Source organism: Pseudonaja textilis, chromosome 1, assembly GCF_049901715.1.
Source record: "Pseudonaja textilis isolate UNSWEBS1 chromosome 1, rPseTex1.2, whole genome shotgun sequence".
Taxonomy (NCBI): domain Eukaryota; kingdom Metazoa; phylum Chordata; class Lepidosauria; order Squamata; family Elapidae; genus Pseudonaja; species Pseudonaja textilis.
This window is the reverse complement of record NC_141990.1, coordinates 181782325-181803572: the sequence shown is the minus strand read 5'-3', so window position 1 is coordinate 181803572 and position 21248 is coordinate 181782325. Positions and strand designations below refer to the sequence as shown.

General features: G+C 37.3%; 1 protein-coding gene across 2 annotated transcripts in view; it reads right to left on the bottom strand.

Annotated features, from left to right (window-relative positions):
• Window positions 1-11734: 11734 nt before the first annotated feature.
• The window catches only part of FRZB (frizzled related protein), a 33856-nt gene continuing 24342 nt past the window's right edge, over window positions 11735-21248 (bottom strand). For both annotated transcript variants that reach the window (XM_026696949.2, XM_026696950.2), the window contains 2 exons: window positions 20626-20689; window positions 11735-13271 (listed from right to left, as the gene is read on the bottom strand). In XM_026696949.2, the coding sequence (XP_026552734.1) occupies window positions 13161-13271; window positions 20626-20689 (175 nt within the window). In that variant the 3' untranslated portion in view covers window positions 11735-13160. The remainder of the gene's footprint in view (window positions 13272-20625; window positions 20690-21248) is intronic.

Here is a 21248-nt window from a genome sequence, read left to right as displayed (position 1 = left end):
TGGTGGTTTTTATGTTTGATTCCCGGTGCGTGCAATTGTGTTGTGCCCTTCTCATTTTAGTTTTTAACTATTATGTATATGTTTTCATCCAAATTACAAATTGGAGAAGTCATATGCCACTCAAACTTGGTTGATCGGAATGACCCATAGGTCCCCAGATAAATAAGAAATCAATCTAATCAGCAGTTTCCACAGTGGAACACAAAAAGGTTCAGAGTGATCCAAGCATTATCACAGTGTTGCAATGCAAGTCCTACTTTTTCTGTATGTGCCATATCACACACATATTTACAAGGGCAGAGCCTGTGATGCAATTGCTTTTGCCAAAGTGTGGAAGTTGCTAGAACATACCATATGAATGTAAAAGCCATATAGTGTCTGAGAGGGATTAAATAGGTAAGGTAACTGGTTGGCAAAGAGTAAAACTCAATTGACTGTCACAGTTACATATTATTTCATGCTTTGTAAAGCTTTTTCAAACCCCAGTTAAAATAAGACACAACGTGAAAATTTCATGAAGCCAGTAGAGATTTTAAACTGCTATGCCAGATGAACTAATAATCATTTGGCAAGGAGAGAAGTTCAGATTATATTTATTTAGTATGATAAGTAAACCGAATCATGGTTAGAAATTTTAAAGCCCAAATATAAGTAAGGCAGCCACTTTGGTGTAGTCGTTAAGGGACTAGGTTAGAAATAGGAAGGCTGGGTTCTAATTACATATAAAGCCAGTTGGGTGAGCTTGTGCCAGTCACTCTCTGCCCCCCAGAATAAAAACTTGAGGATGGTAATACTTTTTCTTAGCTATTTTCAAAGATGGTTCTTTATTTTCCCTGTCTTCGTAACTATCAAAACTATAAACATGCAACCCTTCTTTGCTTTCTACCAGCATTATATTCTCCAAAATGCCCCCCACATATAAAGTAAATTTAGATAAAGCAAATCGCTGACCAATGGGGAAAAAAAACAGGGTTGAGAAGTAAGGTATCAAATGTTGCAACCCAAATACATTGACAATTATGCTCACAAATTTTTAGAACCTTATTCTTAAATGCTACGTTACTCAGACATGTTTTCTTCCTTCTCTCTCATCCAATAAGCTGACTCAGTAAACCACTTAGAGAGGGCTGTAAAGCACTGAGAAGGAGTATATAAGTCTAAGTGCTATTGCTATATGCAGTGAAAGCATTTTATGCAGCTGGATTTTTAACATGGGTGATTACCATGACAGACAAAGGGGTGTTGCACACCCCAGCACTACAGATTTTATTAACATCCTTCATTATGTTATGTGCCATTGGTTTGCCTAGGTTAAAAGCTTGTTTTGGGACTAGGGATCCTTCCCAGCTTCAGCATGATATAATACGTCAATTTTGCTTCTGGTGTTCAGGATTAGACCAGATGTTGATGGCCATTTTGACACCACAATAACTGTCATGCCCCTGTTAGAATCTGACTCGAGGGAGAGAAGGAACGGCTGACAGGGAATGAGAGTGTGGCTCCGGAGGTTGTAGAGGAAACTGGGGAAGGGCACAGGCCAGCTGGGCATTCAGAGGAAAACCCAGGCCCATCCCCTCTTCATCCTAGAGCACACAGGGAGGAGTTGATAAGGGAGAAACGTGAAAGGCGTGGTCTATGGGGTAGGAAAGGGCCTTGATCCCCTTCATGGGCTGCAGCTGTGAGGACTGTTTAAAAGGACAAATTGCGCATGGGCCAGTGCAGGAAGCAAAGCATGAAAATATTTCTAGTCTGTCAGTTCTTATCTGAGTTCTGGCATTCTTTCCAGTGTGTGTATTTTGATATCTGTGGATGTCTTCAAGCCCTTATCCTGCCTTGTCTCATTAATTGCTTCAGTGTGGTTTGTGGTTTTTTTTCTATTTATAATTTATATGTATTTTGAGTTTGAACGGAAGTTCTTCCTTTTCTCAACTGTTTGTGGGGGAGTTTTTTCTCCAATCAATGGTAATTGGACCTTTGAAGCCAAGCTGAAGGAATTAAAGAGACTTCACCTGTTTTTGTGACTTTGTTCCTTCTGTATCCCACCCTGGGTCATCACAGTAACAGTGGTACCTATTTGCAGGTACAGAAGTCAGTGGGAGACTGGAGACAACTAGAATAACTGCCCAACATGATAGTAAATATGCGACTGAGACATTTTCAGCCATTTTTTTAAAAAAAGAAAGAGATAAGAAAAACTTTCCAGCTCTGATTGGTGACTCTCCCTCTCTTCAGCGTCCTACGATTGGTTCCTGACTGGTGAATTTAATTTCATTGTTGTGGATTGGGATAAAATAATATAAGGCCAGTGAACAATATAAAACTGAATGTTGAGATTTTATTGGTAGGATTCCAGCTGAGTGGCTTTTGTTTGACTGCTGGCTTTTTATAAATATTTTGTAGATTTTGTAGTCCTGGAGTTAGTTCACCCATGAGAAAGAGTTAAAAAAAATCTCTTGGGTTCAATTTAAACCTTCTGAGATAATGGACTGGATCCATAACTCAGTTTTCGTATTCATTACGGTGAACCCTCGCCTGACTGAGTTAAGCATGTTATAAGGAGGAGGCACAGCCTGGTATCCTCCAGAAATTTTGGCTTTTAACGGTCATCTTCCTCAGTTAGCATGCCTAGTGGCAAGGTATAATAGGAGCTACAGTTCAAAAGGTTGCCTAGGAGTTCCAAGATTGCCTATTGCTGGTCCAGAACCTAAGTCCAGGCAATGGATAGATAAGCTACCTTTGTGTCCTGCAGCCAGGCCAGGTTTAGAAGAGAGTTTCTTCTAAAGATGTGTAAAATGCTAAGGTATTTCTCCTAAAAGGCTGCCTCCCACCCATCCCCTGGTTCTCTTGCATCTCTTGAACCCACTCCAAAAGACTGTACCACAAACATTGTACCACCATTTGGCAGACACTGTCACAGCTGGAGCTCCAAACTGACAACTGGGATTATTAGTGCCAAGCTGGTTTTAACACCCAGCTTTGAGAGCAAAGTAATATCTCAGCATCTGGTGTTTTGATGTCTGGTTTAGTTTCCAGTCTGTCTGTGCAAAAGAAAACAAACTCACAGCTGAACAACTACTTGACATTATCCCAAAGGACTGTAACTTGTTACTGAATAGAATGTTAGTCATTCTGGTTAGGACTAAACAATTGAGACCTAATTTTCCTCTCAGGGACAGATAGCACCATTTTGGGGAGTGGGAAGAACAAAAATGCCATGGGACAATGTTCAAATCTTCTTTGCCATCCTAAACTCATATTACGGTCCTAGTTCTAATCCCCTGCTCTTATGGCTCCTATTTTAATTTATACAACATTGTCAAAAATGTGTATGTTTTGTATTTGTTTTACAATATCTTGTTTAATTTCAACTTCTAAAAGAACTTTGTTTTTCAGGATTCGTTGTCCTTCAGTTGATTTTCTCCGTTTCATCTAAGGGGCTTTCATATTTTTATAATCACTTTGTTCTTTCAGCAAATGTTTTTATTAGGATTAAGGACAAAAATCTTGATAAATCTGTGTAGTTGGTAATTGTATTTTTCACTAGTAGTCTTGTCAAGCAGACTATCAAAATTTATTAGAAAATAACATTATGCAGAGTCTCATAAAACTTCTCCAGATGGAGCATTTTTATAGATGCTAAGAATATTTAAAGAGAGATAACTAGAAAAAGGGGAAGGATAGGAGAAGTAACATCATTGGAGTAAAGAGTGAAAACAGATTGTATAGCAATTAACTGGTTTCTAAAATCTTGCTAAAATACAACCAAAATAGAGAGAGGCACCTACTGGAGGACAAATTTGGAAACATGTTTAGAATTTACAGAAAAACCTTCTTTATTATGGACTCTCAGCAAAGATTAAAACTGTTCCAATATGTTCCAAACATAACCTAAAGCAATGAACTGCTTAATCAGGATGTCCCATTATATTGTAAGTTGATATCTTAAATGCTCTTGAAACCAGTAAATCCAACTCATGCCATGTTAGATACATTCTACTGCAATTAATGTAATTTCTGTATGGTTTTAAGTTACCTTTGGGATGGGAATAATTAGAGTCAGCTAGTAGCATTTCACCTCTCTCCTTCACTCCCACCCCCAGCATGGCAGCTGCTTGGCTGTTTAGCTTTAGACAAGTTTTTCCTTAGTAGAAAGACTGGAGGTGATGTCCAGATTATGGTCACTTCCTCCTATCTCCTGTTAGGCTTGGTTTCTTTCAAACAAAACCCAGAATAACTGGGATGGATTTATCAAGGGAGGTCCAAGGCTAAAGTAAGAAGGTATTTCCACCCTTTTGTTCAGTAGGTGAATAGACTACAGATCCACAAGAAGACTTAAGTGAGGATCTGTATTACGTGGGAGCCCACATGAAACCCCAGAGGGTGGTGGAGATAGGAGCAATAAGAGAGGCCCAGCACATTACCTCACAATGAAGCATATTTTCTTTCTTGATTTACAACTCTATAACTCTTCAAGTGAAACTTTGATTTCTTAAATCTCCCCACAAGGAACACAACAGGCCAACTTGCCATCTGGATATCTCCCCCGAAATTACAGACAAGACTTTCCTATGAAGTAGTCCAGGCAAGGCATTTAAATGGATGTTAATTTTACAACATCTGCAGTGATTTATGTGATTTGTTTAATGACATCATTACAAAAACAAGGCAAAATGGGTAATTCATAGCTATTTGCATCATTGGTGTGATTAAGTTATTACATCGATGATGCAGATTGACACAAATGATGTCAATTATCATGATGACATCCTTTCAAATTTAATGGACCTTCTGGAATAGTGGATTACCTCCAAAATGTTCCATGAATGAAGTTTCATTGTGGTTTGATAGAGGATAAGCAATTTGTCATTTACAAGGTTATAGTTGTTCATATTATTTCTGCTGGAAAAATAAGTCATCTTTCCTTATAATAAAATGTTTATCCATAAGGCAACAAAAATAAATTCAGTATTATTCCTTTGTCCGCAACAATGTTATGATCCAATTAGCTTGTAAACATTCATGCATTCATACGTTTTCATTTCTCACCCTTATTTTATCTGCGTATAGGCATGTTTTTTGCTTGGAAAGATGTTGTAAAGCAGGACTGTCAAACTCCTGGCCCACACCCGGTTTAGCGAAGGGGGGGGGGAGTCCTGATACATCACGTGACGCTGCCATGATGGTGTGAGTTTGACATTCCTGTCGTAAAGCATAGACAAATAGAGTTGGGAAAAGGAGGTTTCAAATGGTGTTACAGAGAGGGCTCTGTACCATTATTAGGTCCTGAATTTGGGGGAAGTCTATTTCCCCAAGGGATGACTTGGAGATGACTTCAACAACTTCAGCAGGAAAAAGTGACTACATAATTTTGCGGCTGATTTGCTCTATATATTTCTCATGACCTTACTTACAATATGAAACAGAAATAAGGAGAACCAATACCAATTGATTTTCTTCTTTTGTGGGATATTGAGATGACAGCCGTTCTCCATCCACCCCTCTTCCAGTCCATGGCCTTTGACATCTGAAGTCTAAAGGTGATTGTCTGACTTTCTCTCCTATTCATCCTTAGCATTTCAGCTTGGTGAGAGCAAAGAAGACTTTTGGGAGGGGGTGAGATTCTTGGGATTGAAAGCAGTGCCAATGTGGAAAAGATCTCAAGTCTGTTTACTGCGTGACCTGGGGAAACCAGCCTTTTCAATCGAGGTGAGATATAAACGTGAATAATACATTTCTCTAATCCTTTTGGCTAATATGCTTAAATTAACATGGTTTACCTTGACAAGGATTTCTCAGTTAGACTAATGGTGTTCCCAATGTAGTTTGCTACTCTGTGCTTCACTGTTTTGTCTAAATCCAGCCTTTGAATTGCTTTTCATGCTCAATTATTCTTTTGAATGACCCTTCATTGTCCTTTTATTGAAGAAAAGAAAGTGAGGCTGAGAACGAATCATTCTGCTGAAGCTTCCAACCGAGATCATTCTGGGAAGAAGATCAGCTCATTCAAACTCATAATCCTGATCAGTGTATAACCATTAGATTGTTGGGCAACATTTTTTCCCTAGCGTTGGGAGAATACGGAGGTTTCATGTTTCTGTAGTCATCTCTGTTCTGATAACACATCCAAACAGCTGATCCTATGAAAGTGATGGAACAAAAAGGATCACCATCTGTAATACTGACAGGAGGGGAATTGGAGTTGTATGTGAACCCCTCCAGTACATAAAAGCCCCCAAAATCTACTTTTTGAGTGTCTGAAGTAGAAATGGGATGGACATTGTGTATTATTCCAGAGTTCAGGCAGTCAGGAACAAGAACTGTAGCTCTGAAAATAGTTGTCTGAGTACAAAGCCATGAAAGGAAATGATAGCCTTATACTTCTGCCAAAATGGAGGTCTCTTCTTTTGGCTGGGCTCAGGGGCATTGCTTAACAATTTCAGTTTTTCCTCTTAATGGATTTTCTCTGGCAAGAGAAAAGATGGAAGAAGAGGTAGACATGAGGGCAGGGCTACCAAAGGCAGCCAGCATAAGAATCTGTAAATAAAGAAGAAATATTGCACAATAGCTTTGTGCAGGAATAGCTTTATGGTCCAGGTTGCAGAGTCAAGATAATCATTAAAGGAAAACAAATTCTGATCAAGCAAAGCTCATCACATAATCTGAGTAGGTCTGTGAAATGCAGTTCCATTCAACACCACACATTCTTTGAGGAAGTAGCAAATGCCTACTAATGAAGTCTGTTTTATTTTGCTAAAAGGGTACTGCCATCAGAACCCAGATGTTAGCAACAGCACAACATAATCATTTTGTCCTCTTGTTGTCTTGCAACTGCACTTACTTAGGGTAGAGTACATGGCATAGACAGTAGCAGATAATTCAAAATCTCACAGGCTTGCAGAAATGTAGCGTCCTAACATTCAGTGTCTATTCAAAACAACAATAGGCCAGTATTTTTGAAATAAATGTGCTCGAAAGGAGTAGAACATGCTCCAAATATATGTAACATCCAGATGCTGTGGCTTATGAGATAATATGTATAAGAACTTCCAAGCCTGTGGTTAATCTTTGTTATTGGAATTCATTTTCTACACCAAAGCCTGAGGTTTTCAGAAGATTCTGAAGACATTTGGGACTAATTGGCTATTTTATGATAAAGAGAAACAGATTGTATCAGGGAAAGTCAAGGACATAGCCCTGAAATTATAAACAAACAAAAAAACAGGAGAAGGAAAAGCTCCAAATCTTACTTTGTTTGGGGTTTTCCATTTGCTGGAAAAAGAAAGATAATATCTTACAATGAATATATTGGAATTAGATGATGAAAGAGAGGGAGGGGAGAGGAGGGGAAGGGGGAGAGACGGAGAGAGACAGAGAGGTAAATATCACATAGAAATAGTGGCAGACATTGTTATATCTTCTAAAAGTTTGAGCTACCCTGCTTCGCACTGAATTTGGAAATTCACTGAACTTAAAACTAGTTTTAGGAAGTTGATTTCTGTGCATTCCATCTGAATTTGGCATTGTAAAATCTGGAATCCATCAGTTCCTCTCACATATTATCTGTTCACACTTCACAACAATGTGAAGCCACAGCTGCCTATTCTTTAGCTGGTGTTCACCTTCGTACACACTGAGTTCTTCCAAAGAACTAGGATGATGTAATATATTAACATAGTACATATATATAGATAGATAGATAGATAGATAGATAGATAGATAGATAGATAGAGTGTGGCCTTTTATTATTGCTTTTTAAATTAAAAATAAATAAAATGGTGTCTGTAAAACCAATAGCTAGTTTTTGCCTGCCCTTGGGCCCCCACAGGCATCCTTAAAAAATAAACACGGTGGCAGGCTGTATTTCAGAACTTATATGGCAGTTGCAATTAATTCTGATGAATTACAAAGAGCAATTGTCTTAATCTTCTAGATATTCTTGAAACAGAAAATTTCTGATCTGGAGCTTTCAATAGGTTTAGGGTATTTTACCCTAAAAAATTTAGGGATGTGCAAAACTTCAAAGCTACTACTGAAATAATTACACAAAGGCTGGAAATGTTTCACAAATGTATAAAGAAATGAAAGAAAATGTTTAAAAAGTCATATGAAAAGCTACAGGTAAGACTTGTGATAAGTAAAGGAGAATGTTCAAGAAGAAAAGGTCCATTAAAAAAGAGTTGTTCTAACAGAAGTAATTTCAGAGCCCAAATGTTTTTTCAATGCAGAACAAAATCAATTGTAATCAATTACACACAACCTGAAATATAAAGATGGAAACAACAAATCCTGTTGCTTTCTGTGGGAAGCCATGGGAATGGCCTTGGAGAAGGCATCCAGAAGCTTTTAGGACAGCCGTAGATACAGACGAAGCATATGCTAAGCTCAAGAAGACAGGGAAATCTATGAAAGAGAGTCTGGCTGAATGGATAAATGATGGTCATATAATAACTAAAATATACAAATTGTTATTAAGATTTGATAAAGAGGACAAACAAAGACTATAAAGTGAAGAAAGACCATAAAGTGAAATGTGGTACAAACTTTGGTTATAACGTACTGTAAATATGGGTATATGGGAGAAAATGTGGGAAACTGGTGTCAAATTTACCTTGTGTTGTAATTTAAGAGAACTTGAATACAATGATATACCAATGGTATATGACACCAGCCAAACCAGCAGAAATGTAAAAAAGAATATCAATTCAGTGTTGAAAGTGTGAAAAGAAAGAGAGGGATTTTTATCAAGTAAGATGGATTTGTGAGAAAGCAAAGAGATTTGGTGCAAATCCATACAATGAAGCAAAAGATATTGGAGACAGAATCACGAAACCAGAATTATTCCTAGTGGGTTTGGTAGACATGCAGTTAGAAAAGAATAATAGCTAATTTGGAGCATCATGAGAAAAGTGCAAACCAAAGCCAAAATGGCTAAGCTACCCCACACAAATAATACTTACGGTACCTATATATCAATCTTTTCACTTGTACTTAGCATATATTTCTTTCTTCTCTTACTTTCCAATTCTCCTTTGGGAGATGCATTGCTATATGGAGTCTGCTTTCTGGTAGTCCTTAGCTACTTTTTATTATTGGAACTGAACTCGTAAAGTGGGTGAGGAAGCCCTGCATGGAGAAATTGCTGAGACCAAGATGGTTGTTGAACATCAAAACCTGTTGTCTCTCATTCCAGGATGCATGAAACAGAATCATGGATTTAAAGTACAAGAAGGAAGGTTTTGATTCCTAACAGCAATAGCAATTTGACAGTGGAACCACTTACCAGAGATATGGGGGCATCCATTTCATTGGTTCTGCTTGTCTTCAAGCAGAAGTTAATCAAACAAATGTTGGAATGCTTTAATCTGGACTTCTGTACTGAACAGGGAGTGTGAAGTAATAGCCTAAATATCGTATTCTAGCTCTAGGATTTTCAGTTGCCTATGTCCCCATTACATGCCTCTGTCTTAAAAATAAATTTGTTCCAAAAATAACCCAAAAAATTACAGGGGAATTGCGATAAGATTAATGGCATTCTTTGGGATGAGAATTGTAAAAAACTTTGGCCTCATGACAAGTTTACCCTCAAGGGTACATAGTTATAGGAAATGATCATTCACAAAGTAACAGCATCCTGCTAATTAGCCAGAGTAGATGCAATTACATATTTGCTCCCTAAAATAATAACACCCAGATGCAGAAAGGTATGGATTTAAGCAGTTGCCTTGATAACCCAATTCATCTCATTTGCACGTACATTTTTACGCATTTGCTATATGATAAAACAGTTTGCACACTTTGCCAGATTGTTTGTCAAAGCATTATTGTCAGTCTGTTCAATCTATCTGTATTTCTTTGTCATTTAGCGGTTACGAGCTGATTTTATTTTTAGCCACACTAGAAATAATATTTTGCTTCAACGCCTGCTGTATTGCTTCATCATGGTGGGGAATGAACAGGGGTGGGGGAAGGTTCTTGGGAGGGATGAGCAAAGAATTCTGGGAATGTACACCAGGAGAATATACTTCAAGCAGGGTCATCCCAGTTGTCCAGCTAAAGCAAGCAGGCACCTATATTGGCCAGTAGCAATATAAGAAGATGCTGGAGGTAAATGATAACTTCACTGACAATGGCAAAGGCTCACATTTTTATTGTGCAGAAGGCTTTTTTTTTTTTTACCAAGAAAACCACATAGACAGAAAATATTTTAAAAATCGGGTAAATCTAATTTTACCTTTTTAAATGCTGTCTAGAGAAGCCCTGTGGTGAGATGGGTGGCAAATTAATTTAACAAAAAAGAGAAAAGAAAAGAAAGAAACTTGCAGAGAGCATCCTTAGAGAGTCCAGTGGATTGTGGGCAGGAACTATACAAATTTGTCTTGTAGTAAAAGTGTATTTGGCCATACCCATCATGTCAACAATTCGTGAGTATGCTTGTAACATGTTGTCCAAACCTAAAATGCCAGCAGTGGTCCAAAGAGCTGACAAATTCTACAGTGAAAAAGAAAAAGAGAGCAAGATTAATTGTGTCATTCATTACTTGAGCTCGGTAGCTGTGTTGCCCCTTTAAAAGTCCAACTGAGAAATGGCAAAGGGCAAACTTCCAATTCTCTGTCTCTACATCTGTTTTCTGTCTCACCTGGCAAGATAGAGAAATATAGGAGAAATATAGGTGGTGATATGGCTAGAATAAATGGCCAGCATTGCTTGCTACATCTTTAAGAACAATCGCCAGCATCCCAATTTTGAGTAAATTACCCTATTTCAGAAGAGCTCCATCCTAGTTCATCATCATCATCTTCATTTAACAAGCCCATAATCCCTTGCAAGTTTGAGTCTGGGCAACTGAATGGAGCTAGCAGAGTGTTTATTGGCTGGATGCCCTTCCTGTTGCCAATGTGGAGTTTTGTTCAGCAGATACATTTTCAGTGTGCCCAGAGAGAGAAATATCTGCCTCTACCTAGGATTGAACTCACAGCCTCCTGATTGTGAGGCAAGAGCTCCACCTCTAGGCCACTGCACCACTCCAGAGCTCCATCCTAGTTGCCCCATATTAAATGGCTGACATGGAGGTGACAAAGTGAGGGACACATCCCACAAGGAAACAATGGAGCTAGGAACGTTGTTGTGCATTGTAAGGTTGCAGAGAGACCACAGGATTACCATCAGTAAAGTTTTATCTTGACATATTGCTCCACAACTATGGCACAGTTATACCTTTTTTTAAAAAAAGAAGTAACTGGCAACCGTGCACTTATATAAAGTACATTTAGAGCTGCACCCAAGAAAAACAATGTCAATCATTATTGCAAATAAAATCTGCAACAATCTGTATCGGATTCATTTTTAGTCAGAACCATGATGCAATGAGTATGGGAAGCTTTTTCATATTAAAAAAAAAATGTGCTGCATCTTGACCATGAGACACATTTTAAACCAGAAGGGTATAAAGCTAAAAATCACGAGAGAAGTAAAAACTTGAAGGATGTAAACAAAAAAAGAAAAGGAAAAAAATAGAAAAAAGCATGATGATTGAAGTTAAATATTGCATGCCACTTCCTCCTCAGAAAAGACACCCCCTGGGGTCATATTGGAGTCATATTAACATATAATGAAAATTATATCTCACCATTACCATTTAGAAGCCTTACATACACTCTCAGTCTAGTTTAAATTAATTAAATTTAATTTCTGAATGAAACCACTACACTGTGACATGCCAAAGAAAGATATGCCATTTCTTTTTTTGCTAAAATAGTTGTTTTATTTCATTTCAGAGAGGGAGAAAAATTGGAATTACAACTTCAAGCTATTGGCACTGCTACAAAAGACTTAAAAGGTCTGATCATTAGGATGATCTCTTGGCACTAGAATAGAAATATGCATTGTAAGTTATTTAAAATGTCTGCTGATTGCAAAGAAGTTGATGCTATTATTTGCTACTTGTAAGGGTGAAGACCCTATGGTTCTCCAGCAGTGTTAGACTCAGACTCCCATTGTCCACAGTCAACATGGTAGGAAGTATATGTCCAATGGTCCCACTCTTTCAGCTTTCTCAGAAGTGTTCATCCAAATCCCCAACATTGACCATTAAACATTTCAGTTGCATATAGGTAGTGAAATACAATCAAAAGGACAGCCTGAAATGACAAAATGCAGATCTACACTGAGATGGAGGCCTGAAGATGACCTTGTATTCCTGCAACTCAGCAGCAACAATGAAAAGGAGGGAGAAGTGTTAACAGAAGACAAGTATGGGGTATCTTTGGGCAAGATTTTAACAATTCTATACAACTTTTCCCAGAAGGATTAAGACTTTCAAAAGAAAGTCCTTCGTGCGGTTTTTGTCATGGCTAATGTTTTAAAACAAAGCTTCATATAAGTAGTTTATTGAAGCGGAATTGACATTTATTAGCAAACCTACTCTAAAAAGCTAAATTCTCTTGGTATAATCTCTTTGCACAACTTAGGCTGCCATAAAGAGTATCAATATGAATAAGGAGAAGGGGACAAACCCTTTAAAATTGATCAAATTTTCCACTTGCCAATTGTAAAAATAGTATGTGTTTCCCAGATAACAACTTTTAGAATTTATTTGCCTTCTGGTGTTTTTTTTCTATTAGAAAAGGCCCATTAAAATCTTAATTTTTCTTAATATGTGGAGTCCTGATAATCTTCACATTCACCTCATTCTTCTTTATAACTACAGGGTAATTTGGATTATATTTCTTTCCTAACACAACCTAAGAATTGTGGGATTCAGTTTTTTTTTTTTAATATCCTTTCGCGCAACTTGTTTATGTATATAGAGAAAATATTTGTGGCTTTCTAGACTGAAAGAACTGTATACAAACGATTATGACGAGCATCTAATAAAACCAATTTGGCCATTCAAAGAAATAAAAATGTTTGTCAATGTAATTCACAGATAGGTGTTTGTGAATATAATATACCTTTCTTTTCCAAGCATTTGTACTCCTGCACAGTGCAAGAGGCAAGAAAACAAGAAGGGAAGAAAAAACAACAACTAACATTGGCTACTCATAGTAAACAATAAAAGGCAACGTGCAATAGTGCAATTTCTCTTTTGCTGCTTCAAGAAAGCAAGTCTTTTAATTTATACAAGTCTGTGGATTAGTTTTGGCCTCAAGGTATTTTCCATCTCAGTTGCGCCTTTGTCGTGGATTGGTGCTTCTCCCAGATTTGGGAGCAGAATCACTTTGTCCAGGTTCATTTCTGCCTTTGACAGGATGACGGAGTTTCTGGTCCCAGCGCTGTAAGATTAAAAAGAAAAGGTGAGACTGCCACAAGGGCAGTTCAAATTTCTTCCTAAAGACGTTGATTGTCTCATCTTTTAATAAAAAGCGATTAGCCATTTATAACAGAATTATATTTCTATATAACATACAATTATGTGCAATGATAAATAAGCTGTCATTGCATCTTTCACTGTATTTGTTGTGGGATTGATATGCAAAATTAATGGCCACATCCCAGTTCAAATAATTACGTTCTAATTATCTGTTATTATGCATATCTATTTATCTACCCTCTTTGCTGGAATACCAGCTCAACATTTGGGGCCCTCAAGAGAAAGGAGCAAAATTATCTCTTTCAGAGGTACCAGTTTTTATTTTTGGTATCCTCAACGTGGCTGCTGAGATTATAAGAGGGGAAATCTAAACATCTGGAAAGCATTAGGTGGTGAAAACCTGGGGTGGATCATTCAGTACTAATAGCTGCTTTATTTTAATAATCCAACTTGGGGAAACTGTGTTAAAAACTTCTCTATTTATTTAGCATATGGCAAAAGCATGGACCTATATTGCTTCAAATGTTAATGCCCGGTGGTTTATGTTGAAAAAAAATCAGACATTGGGCCAGTGTAAACTCTTAACGGACATTTGGGTACAATGTGATGGATATATACCATCTCTATCTATTGGACCGGATGGAATATGTGCCTACTTCTTAAAAAAGCTATCCACTGCTATAGCTGAACCTCTAAGCATAATCTTTGAAAAATCTTTCAGGACCAGCTCCTTGCCAAACCTATGGTCACAAGCCACAGTCATCCCCATCCTCAAAAAGGGAGAACCCAGCCTAGCTGAAAATTACAGACCAATCTCCTTATGCTCTGTCACCTGTAAAGTCATGGAATCAATTATTAACCAATCCATTATCCTCCACTTGATGACAAACAACCTACTCTCCAATAAACAATTTGGTTTCAGGAAAAAACTATCCTGTAATCTGCAACTCTTACACTGCAAAAACATATGGACTACACAACTCGATCAGGGCAAAGCAATAGGTGCAATCTACATAGACTTCTGTAAAGCCTTTGATTCAGAGGTACACGACAAACTACTCCTAAAACTAAAATCTTATGGTATTTCTGGACAACTGCATAACTGGATAGAAGCATTCCTGCCAAACAGACAACAAATGGTCAAAATTGGGAGTGTCCTATCAAATTCTGTACCTGTCAATAGTGGTGTCCTCCAAGGCAGTGTTCTAGGACCAACTCTCTTCATACGCTACATAAATGACCTCTGTGATCATATTAAGAGCAACTGTGTTCTTTTCGCTGATGATGTAAAGCTGTTCAATACCACAGACAATACTGCTACCCTTCAAAAAGATCTTGACTATGTATCAGAATGGTCAAACAAAAGGCAACTTCAAATCTCAACAAATAAATGCTCTGTCTTACATATTGGCAAAAAAAATCAGAAAATAAAATACAAACTGGATAGTCAAGATCTTGTTGATGATCTAAGCTCTGTAAAGGATCTTGGAATACTCATCTCTAATGATCCAAGTGCTAGAGCCCACTGTAACTACATAGCCAAAAAGGCATTAAGAGTTGTTAACCTAATCCTACGTAGCTTTTTCTCTGGTAATATCACACTACTAACTAGAGCATACAAAACATTTGCTAGACCAATACTCGAATACAGCTCATCAGTCTGGAACCCACATTACGTATCTGATATTAGCACAGTTGAGAAAGTCCAGAAATATTTCACAAGAAGAGTTCTCCACTCCTCTACTTGTTGTAGAATACCTTATGCCACCAGACCTGAAATTCTAGACCTAGAAAACCTTGAATTACTCTGTCTTCGGTCTGATCTAAGTATGGTATATAAAATCATACATTGCAATGTCCTATTTGTCAATGAATATTTCAGCTTCAACCATAACAACACAAGAGCACACAATAGATACAAACTCAAGGTTAACTGCACCAAACTTGATTGCAGGAAATACAACTTCAGCAACAGAGTGGTCAATGTCTGAATACTCTACCTGACTCTGTAGTTTCTTCCCCAAACCCCCAAAACTTTAACCTTAGACTGTCTACTATTGACCTCACCCCTTTCCTAAGAGGTCTGTAGGAGGCGTGCATAAGCGCACCAATGTGCCTAACGTCCCTGTCCTATTGTTTCTTTTATTTTTCTTATATGTACCCATTTTATGTATTCATAACTATGTATATACTTATACCTATTATCTTATAAGCAATTGACAAATCAAATAAATAAATAAATAAAAATAAAATAAATAAAAATAAAATAATAAAATAAAATAATAAAATAAAATAATAAAATAAAATAATAAAATAAAATAATAAATAAAATAAAATAAAATAAAATAAATATTGTTGAGTCACACTGAGGGGTAGAGACATTGCTCCACTTAAACAATGAGTCCTGGAAACACCATGTTTGGTATGGATCCTGTTCAGAGTTGACCAATGGAAGGTCAAAACCTGTCACCTTTTGTTGACTGTCTGTCAACTATGCTAACTGTATCTGGGTGTTCAGCAGCCCATTTGGCTTTCCATTGTGTGTTGATGTCAAAGTTGTTAGACATCTGTTGAGCGAGTGCCAGAGTGGGCTTCCTGGATTTAAGCCTGCCAATTGATAGATGAGGAAGATCAACATGCACAGGAAGAAGTGGGTTTCTCATAATTTATTGTACTTCTTCACTAAGGTTTCCTGCCTTCGTAGAGCTGGTGGTGCAATGTGACTCAAGATGGGGAGCCAGCAAGTAGGAATAGATTTTATGCAAACGCTCATGATCCTCATTGTATCATTTAGTCTAGCATTGAACTTGCTTCCCATCTTGATCCTCTTAGTTTCTGGAGTAAGTTGTTCCTGGTATAATATTAGGCCATCTTAGGGATCTTATTAATAGAAATGAATTAGTGAATACCAGCATAAGACGACACAGGTTGAAAAGTGCCTTGCAGTGAATTTATTTTTCAAATAAAAACTAAATGAAGTCAACTGTAGCCACACTGGAGAAAAATAAAAACAAGCAGAGAGACAAATACAAACACAAACCTCCACTGACATAAAGTGAATACAAAAATTGGACAAGAAATGACAAGGATGGACAAACTATAGCAATCCTCTTATTTTTCAATCATCCAGTATCCATTTCTACTTGTGTTTCCTTCATCTGCTCTCCTTCCTCCTGGAATTCTGGGTGTCAAAATATAAATATCCTAAACTCAAATACATAATACTGTAAATAAAGATAAAGGTTCCCCTTGCACACACATGCTAGTCATTTCTGGCTCTAGGGGGCGGTGCTCATCTCCGTTACAAAGTTGAAGAGCCAGCTGTCTGAAGATGTCTCCATGGTCATGTGGCCGGCATGACTAAACGCCAAAGGCACATGGAACGCTGTTACCTTCCCACCAAATTGGTCCCTATTTTTCTACTTGCATTTTTTCATGCTTTTGAACTGCTAGGTTGGCAGAAGCTGGGACAACGGAAGCTCACTCTGTTACATGCTGCTAGGGCATGTAAGCACCAAACTGCCAACCTTTCTGATCGACAAACTCAGCATCTTAGCCACTGAGCCACCTGTAAATAGCACGAGGAAAATGCAGGTATTCTGAAATGAAGGTCTTCAATAAATTAGAAATAATATCCTAAAACTTGCAAGATAATCAATAGCACAGGGAGGACAATCTCCTTTTTCAGCCCATTTGCTATTTTTTAGTAATACTCAATACTTTCTTGAATAAAAATTTGCAGAATAATGTTCTGAAAAGAGCAGAAAAGAGTAAAAAATAAGCCAGAAATTAAATGTATAAGATAAAAGAAGGAAATATAGGGCAAAATCTAATTGATACAAACACCGTTCTCCATACTTTTCTACTTTTGCAAACAGCTTGGTTCCACATTGCCTTCACTTTTATTTTCATTCTATTCATTCTGCTGGATGCTCCTTGTTTACTTTAGTCACTCATGATCAAAGCATTTTTTTTATTGCTCTGCATTTTCTCTGGCCCTTTTGAGCCTAACTTTTTCATGTATCAATAGAAGAGAATATATGTAGCTTGTGGTTGAATAGTGGAGTCCAAGATGCTCTCTGAACTTGTTTGGTTGGTTGCTTGCAGAGATTTCATTATCCAGCTAAGTAACATCTTCAGTGGGGTTTGCTCTTTGTGTGTGTGTGTGTGTGTGTGTGTGTGTTACCCTATAAATGTTGGTTGAATTGTTGTCTTTTCTTTGGTAATTTCTTGATTAGGGCATTGTTTACTGCTTGTTTGTGTGCTGTTGATCCTGGTGTTAATTCCTGCTTATCTGGATGTTGATTGCTGGAGAGGAGGTCTTCTTAGCTTTTTGTTTCTTTTTTAGATTTTTTTATAATCTCTTTTGAATGAAGCGTAAATGTGGTTTATCTTTAATAAACTTCTTGATGGCCAATTTATTTGGCTGTACATTTTACTGTACATTCAACAGTATTTGCTTTTTATCTTTTTAATCAAAGTGCCTCAAAGCTACCACAGCCCACCTGGGTGCCATCACATACACTTTTGTCTAAAATTGTTCGTAAATGGAAATTTTTGGAGGACTTCATTCATAACTGAGAGTTTTAAGTTGTTAAGCAATTGTAATGTTGGAGGTTAGATATTTAGAAAGAAGAAAATGCAAAAAAAAATTGGTCACAGAGAAAACCAGATATAATGTTATGTTTCCAGGCCACCTTGACCTAAGAAGTGATCAATACTATTAACAAACACAGACTGCAAATGGAAAGTTAACTCTTATCAAACAATAAATTGAAACAAAGATTTGAACTTTCTGCTGCCTGTTTTTTTAACAAATCATTTATGACATGTCAGAATAATTTTTCAAAACATTTTTGACTTATGTATGCTATTTTAAGGACAAGATATGTAACTATGCTTTACAGATGACTTCCTTCTAAGGCAGAGATGGGGGAACAAGGACACCTTTATGACTTGTGGACTTCAATTCCCAGAATTCTGAGAGTTGACATTGACAAGTTATAATAGGGCCATTCACCCCCACCCAGCCCTGTTCTAAGGCATTTCTGGTGCCACATGTCTCTTGCTACCATACATGAACATGACTGCTAAGTATTAAAAAGTGAGCGATTGTTACAAGAATGAGAACATTTCATATCAAGGACAATAAGTCCACAATGACAGAGTTTTTCAGAAAACAAATATCAGCCATATTTTCTTCTTAGAAAGCACCCCAGTAAGAGATTGGTGTTGGTAACCAGTATACGTGGCTGAAGGCTTTATGTTGAAATGAATATGACGGCTGCATGTTCAAACACTGATAAATCAGCATGGGAAAGTGGACTGTAACATTTCCTTCTTTCAGCAGTGAGAGTAAGAAATAATCTATGTTGCATAGCAGATCAGTTTGAAACCCTGTTATGCAAAGTGAATCTCTGGACATAATGTCATACACAAAGCTCAAGTGAAAGAGCTCACACCATTGTTCTCCTCACATTGCCAATTTGAAAGGATTTTCCTGGATTCAAAATAACCTCCCATAAGCCGAGAAAGAGCAGGAGTACATTCAAAGCTCAGCATGTTCTCTTCTAGTGTCCCCTCAGACATGTACTTAAAAGTTCTTGACTTAATACTCTCTTAACCCCCGTCGAGATGGATTGAGTGGGCTATTGTTTTGTGTTTTGGCAGCAGTTTTTAAAAAAAAGGAGAAGAGGAGGAGTAAAGACAAAGGAAGCTTTAGCAGTAGTGCTGACAAGATCTCCACAGCCTGTAGATATGGCCAATTCTCAACAGAAGGATAAGCAAACTGTGTCAGGGGTATTGCTTTCTTTTTTGACACTTAACTATTTTGAAAAGCTTGAATTGGGCTGATACCATTGCAGAAGGAAGTCTACAATCAGTGAATATTTCTGTGGAGCCATTTTCTTTAAAAAATGTAGTGATTAGGGCTTTTAGCAGGATAGAGACAACTCTGAGCAAATTGCCTTCTAGGAACAATTGTGCTATGTGAGGCTATAGCAAGTATCAGTCATTTCACTTCTGAAAAAAAATAATAATCCAAGAGTACCACAGAGCATATATGGTTCCTGCTCCATCTTCAACCTCAAAGCTCCCTATGAAACCAAGAAGCTGACCATGCTTGGAAATTGGTTCCACATTTTTACAGAAAAAAAACAACACTATTCTGGATCAAAATATTATCATTACTCTGAAATCAACATTTAATCCCACTGGTACCACTCTGTAACGTTTAGATCTTAAACTAGAAATGTTTAAGATATTAACATGACCAGAGGTGGTATTCAGCAGGTTCTAATCAGTTCTGGAGAACCGGTAGCGAAAATTTCAAGTAGTTTGGAGAACTGGCAAATACCACCTCTGACTGGAGATTTTACAGTATCCTTCCCCTGCCACACTCATCACTGAACATGACCCATAGTTCTTCAACAATACCTTCCAATTTGTTGCCAATATTACAAAATGAATGATCTACACCATGGATGGTATCAATAGTATTCAGTAACTGATGTCAACTACATTTGTTTTTGGGTTTTTTTCCCCTACACATTCTGTAATTCTTTAAAAAGATCTGGAAAATATCTTGTTTCTGTTGCTTCATTGCTCTAGCATTTATCACTGCACATCTCATTCTGTCACTGACATTCCATTCTAGCAAATGTTGTCTTCATTGGTCATAATGCATACTTCTCGTTTTTCTGTTCATATTAACATGGGGTACATCACTAAGCACAGACAATTGATATGCAGGTAGTCCTTGACTTACCACCATTTGTTCATCAACCCACGGCCTTCCCCACCTTCTGAGACATCCCATGCTCCTCATATGAGAAGAGTCAGGATTGCATGGATGTCTTGCTTCATTACTGCTACAACCTGTGACCATAATTCTAGTCTCCATTGTGGCCGTATATGGAGGACTACTTGTAAAGAGTTGTGATGAAAAAAATCCTAAAGGAGAGCAAACCTGTTCCCAAAATGCTGTCCCTAAAATTTAATCATGCTACATAATTATCTTCTTTACTCATTTTCTGTAACACGTTTAATATTTTTACATCATTCTTTATAGTGTAATTCTTCAACTCTAGTTTGGATTGCCTTGGCTTATGTATTCATTTACAAATTTTGGAATTTGTTTTGGCATGGGAGACACTTGGTATAATGAAAGGGCATTCAGTATTATATAGAAAAAAATATCCCTCTGTGGGGAAAAGGAGTTGCCTGAGGCTGTATTCTCACGTAACAACATATAATCACATATAACAACATATAATCAAGGTCCAAGGTGATTAAGCAGTTAATTAAATTTGTCTTACCTTCACTTTTTTACGGAGACGATCCTTCCATTTCTCAGCTATGGAGCCTTCCACTAAGAGTAGTCTTTGCATTTTAAAGAAAAAGAACAACAACGTTTAGATATGAGAGGCAAAATAGCTTAGCTTAAGAAGAAAGAGAAAGCTTTATGTTTAAGGAGTGTATGCAGATTTATTAAGGGCCACTACAACTTCCACTTAAGTCCCATAGCAACAGCCAACTTCTCCCATTTGTAGAAATGTTTGTTAATACAATCTATACTCGTGGAAAGAAAGCTAGCTATGTATAAATACAGTAAGTATCCAAGTACGAATAGTAAGTAATACTACAGTAGTTTAGTTGCATCCTGCCTTAACTATTCTGAATTTTAAAAGATGCAAGAAAAAATGCAACTCTCCACAGTAATACACATTGATAGATTTTAAGGCATTCTTAGAAATAGAACAATTTTCACGGGTGGCTTTGTTTAATTTGTGACTCCAACATACCAAACTTTACAATCAATTTACCAAAATTTAAGGTGCTACAAGACTGTTTTAGGATAAAATTAGGCAGAGCTGTAGATCTTTGAAATTAGATAGCCCTTGAACTGATGTAATGTGACAATTTGAAGGACTGGCAGAGC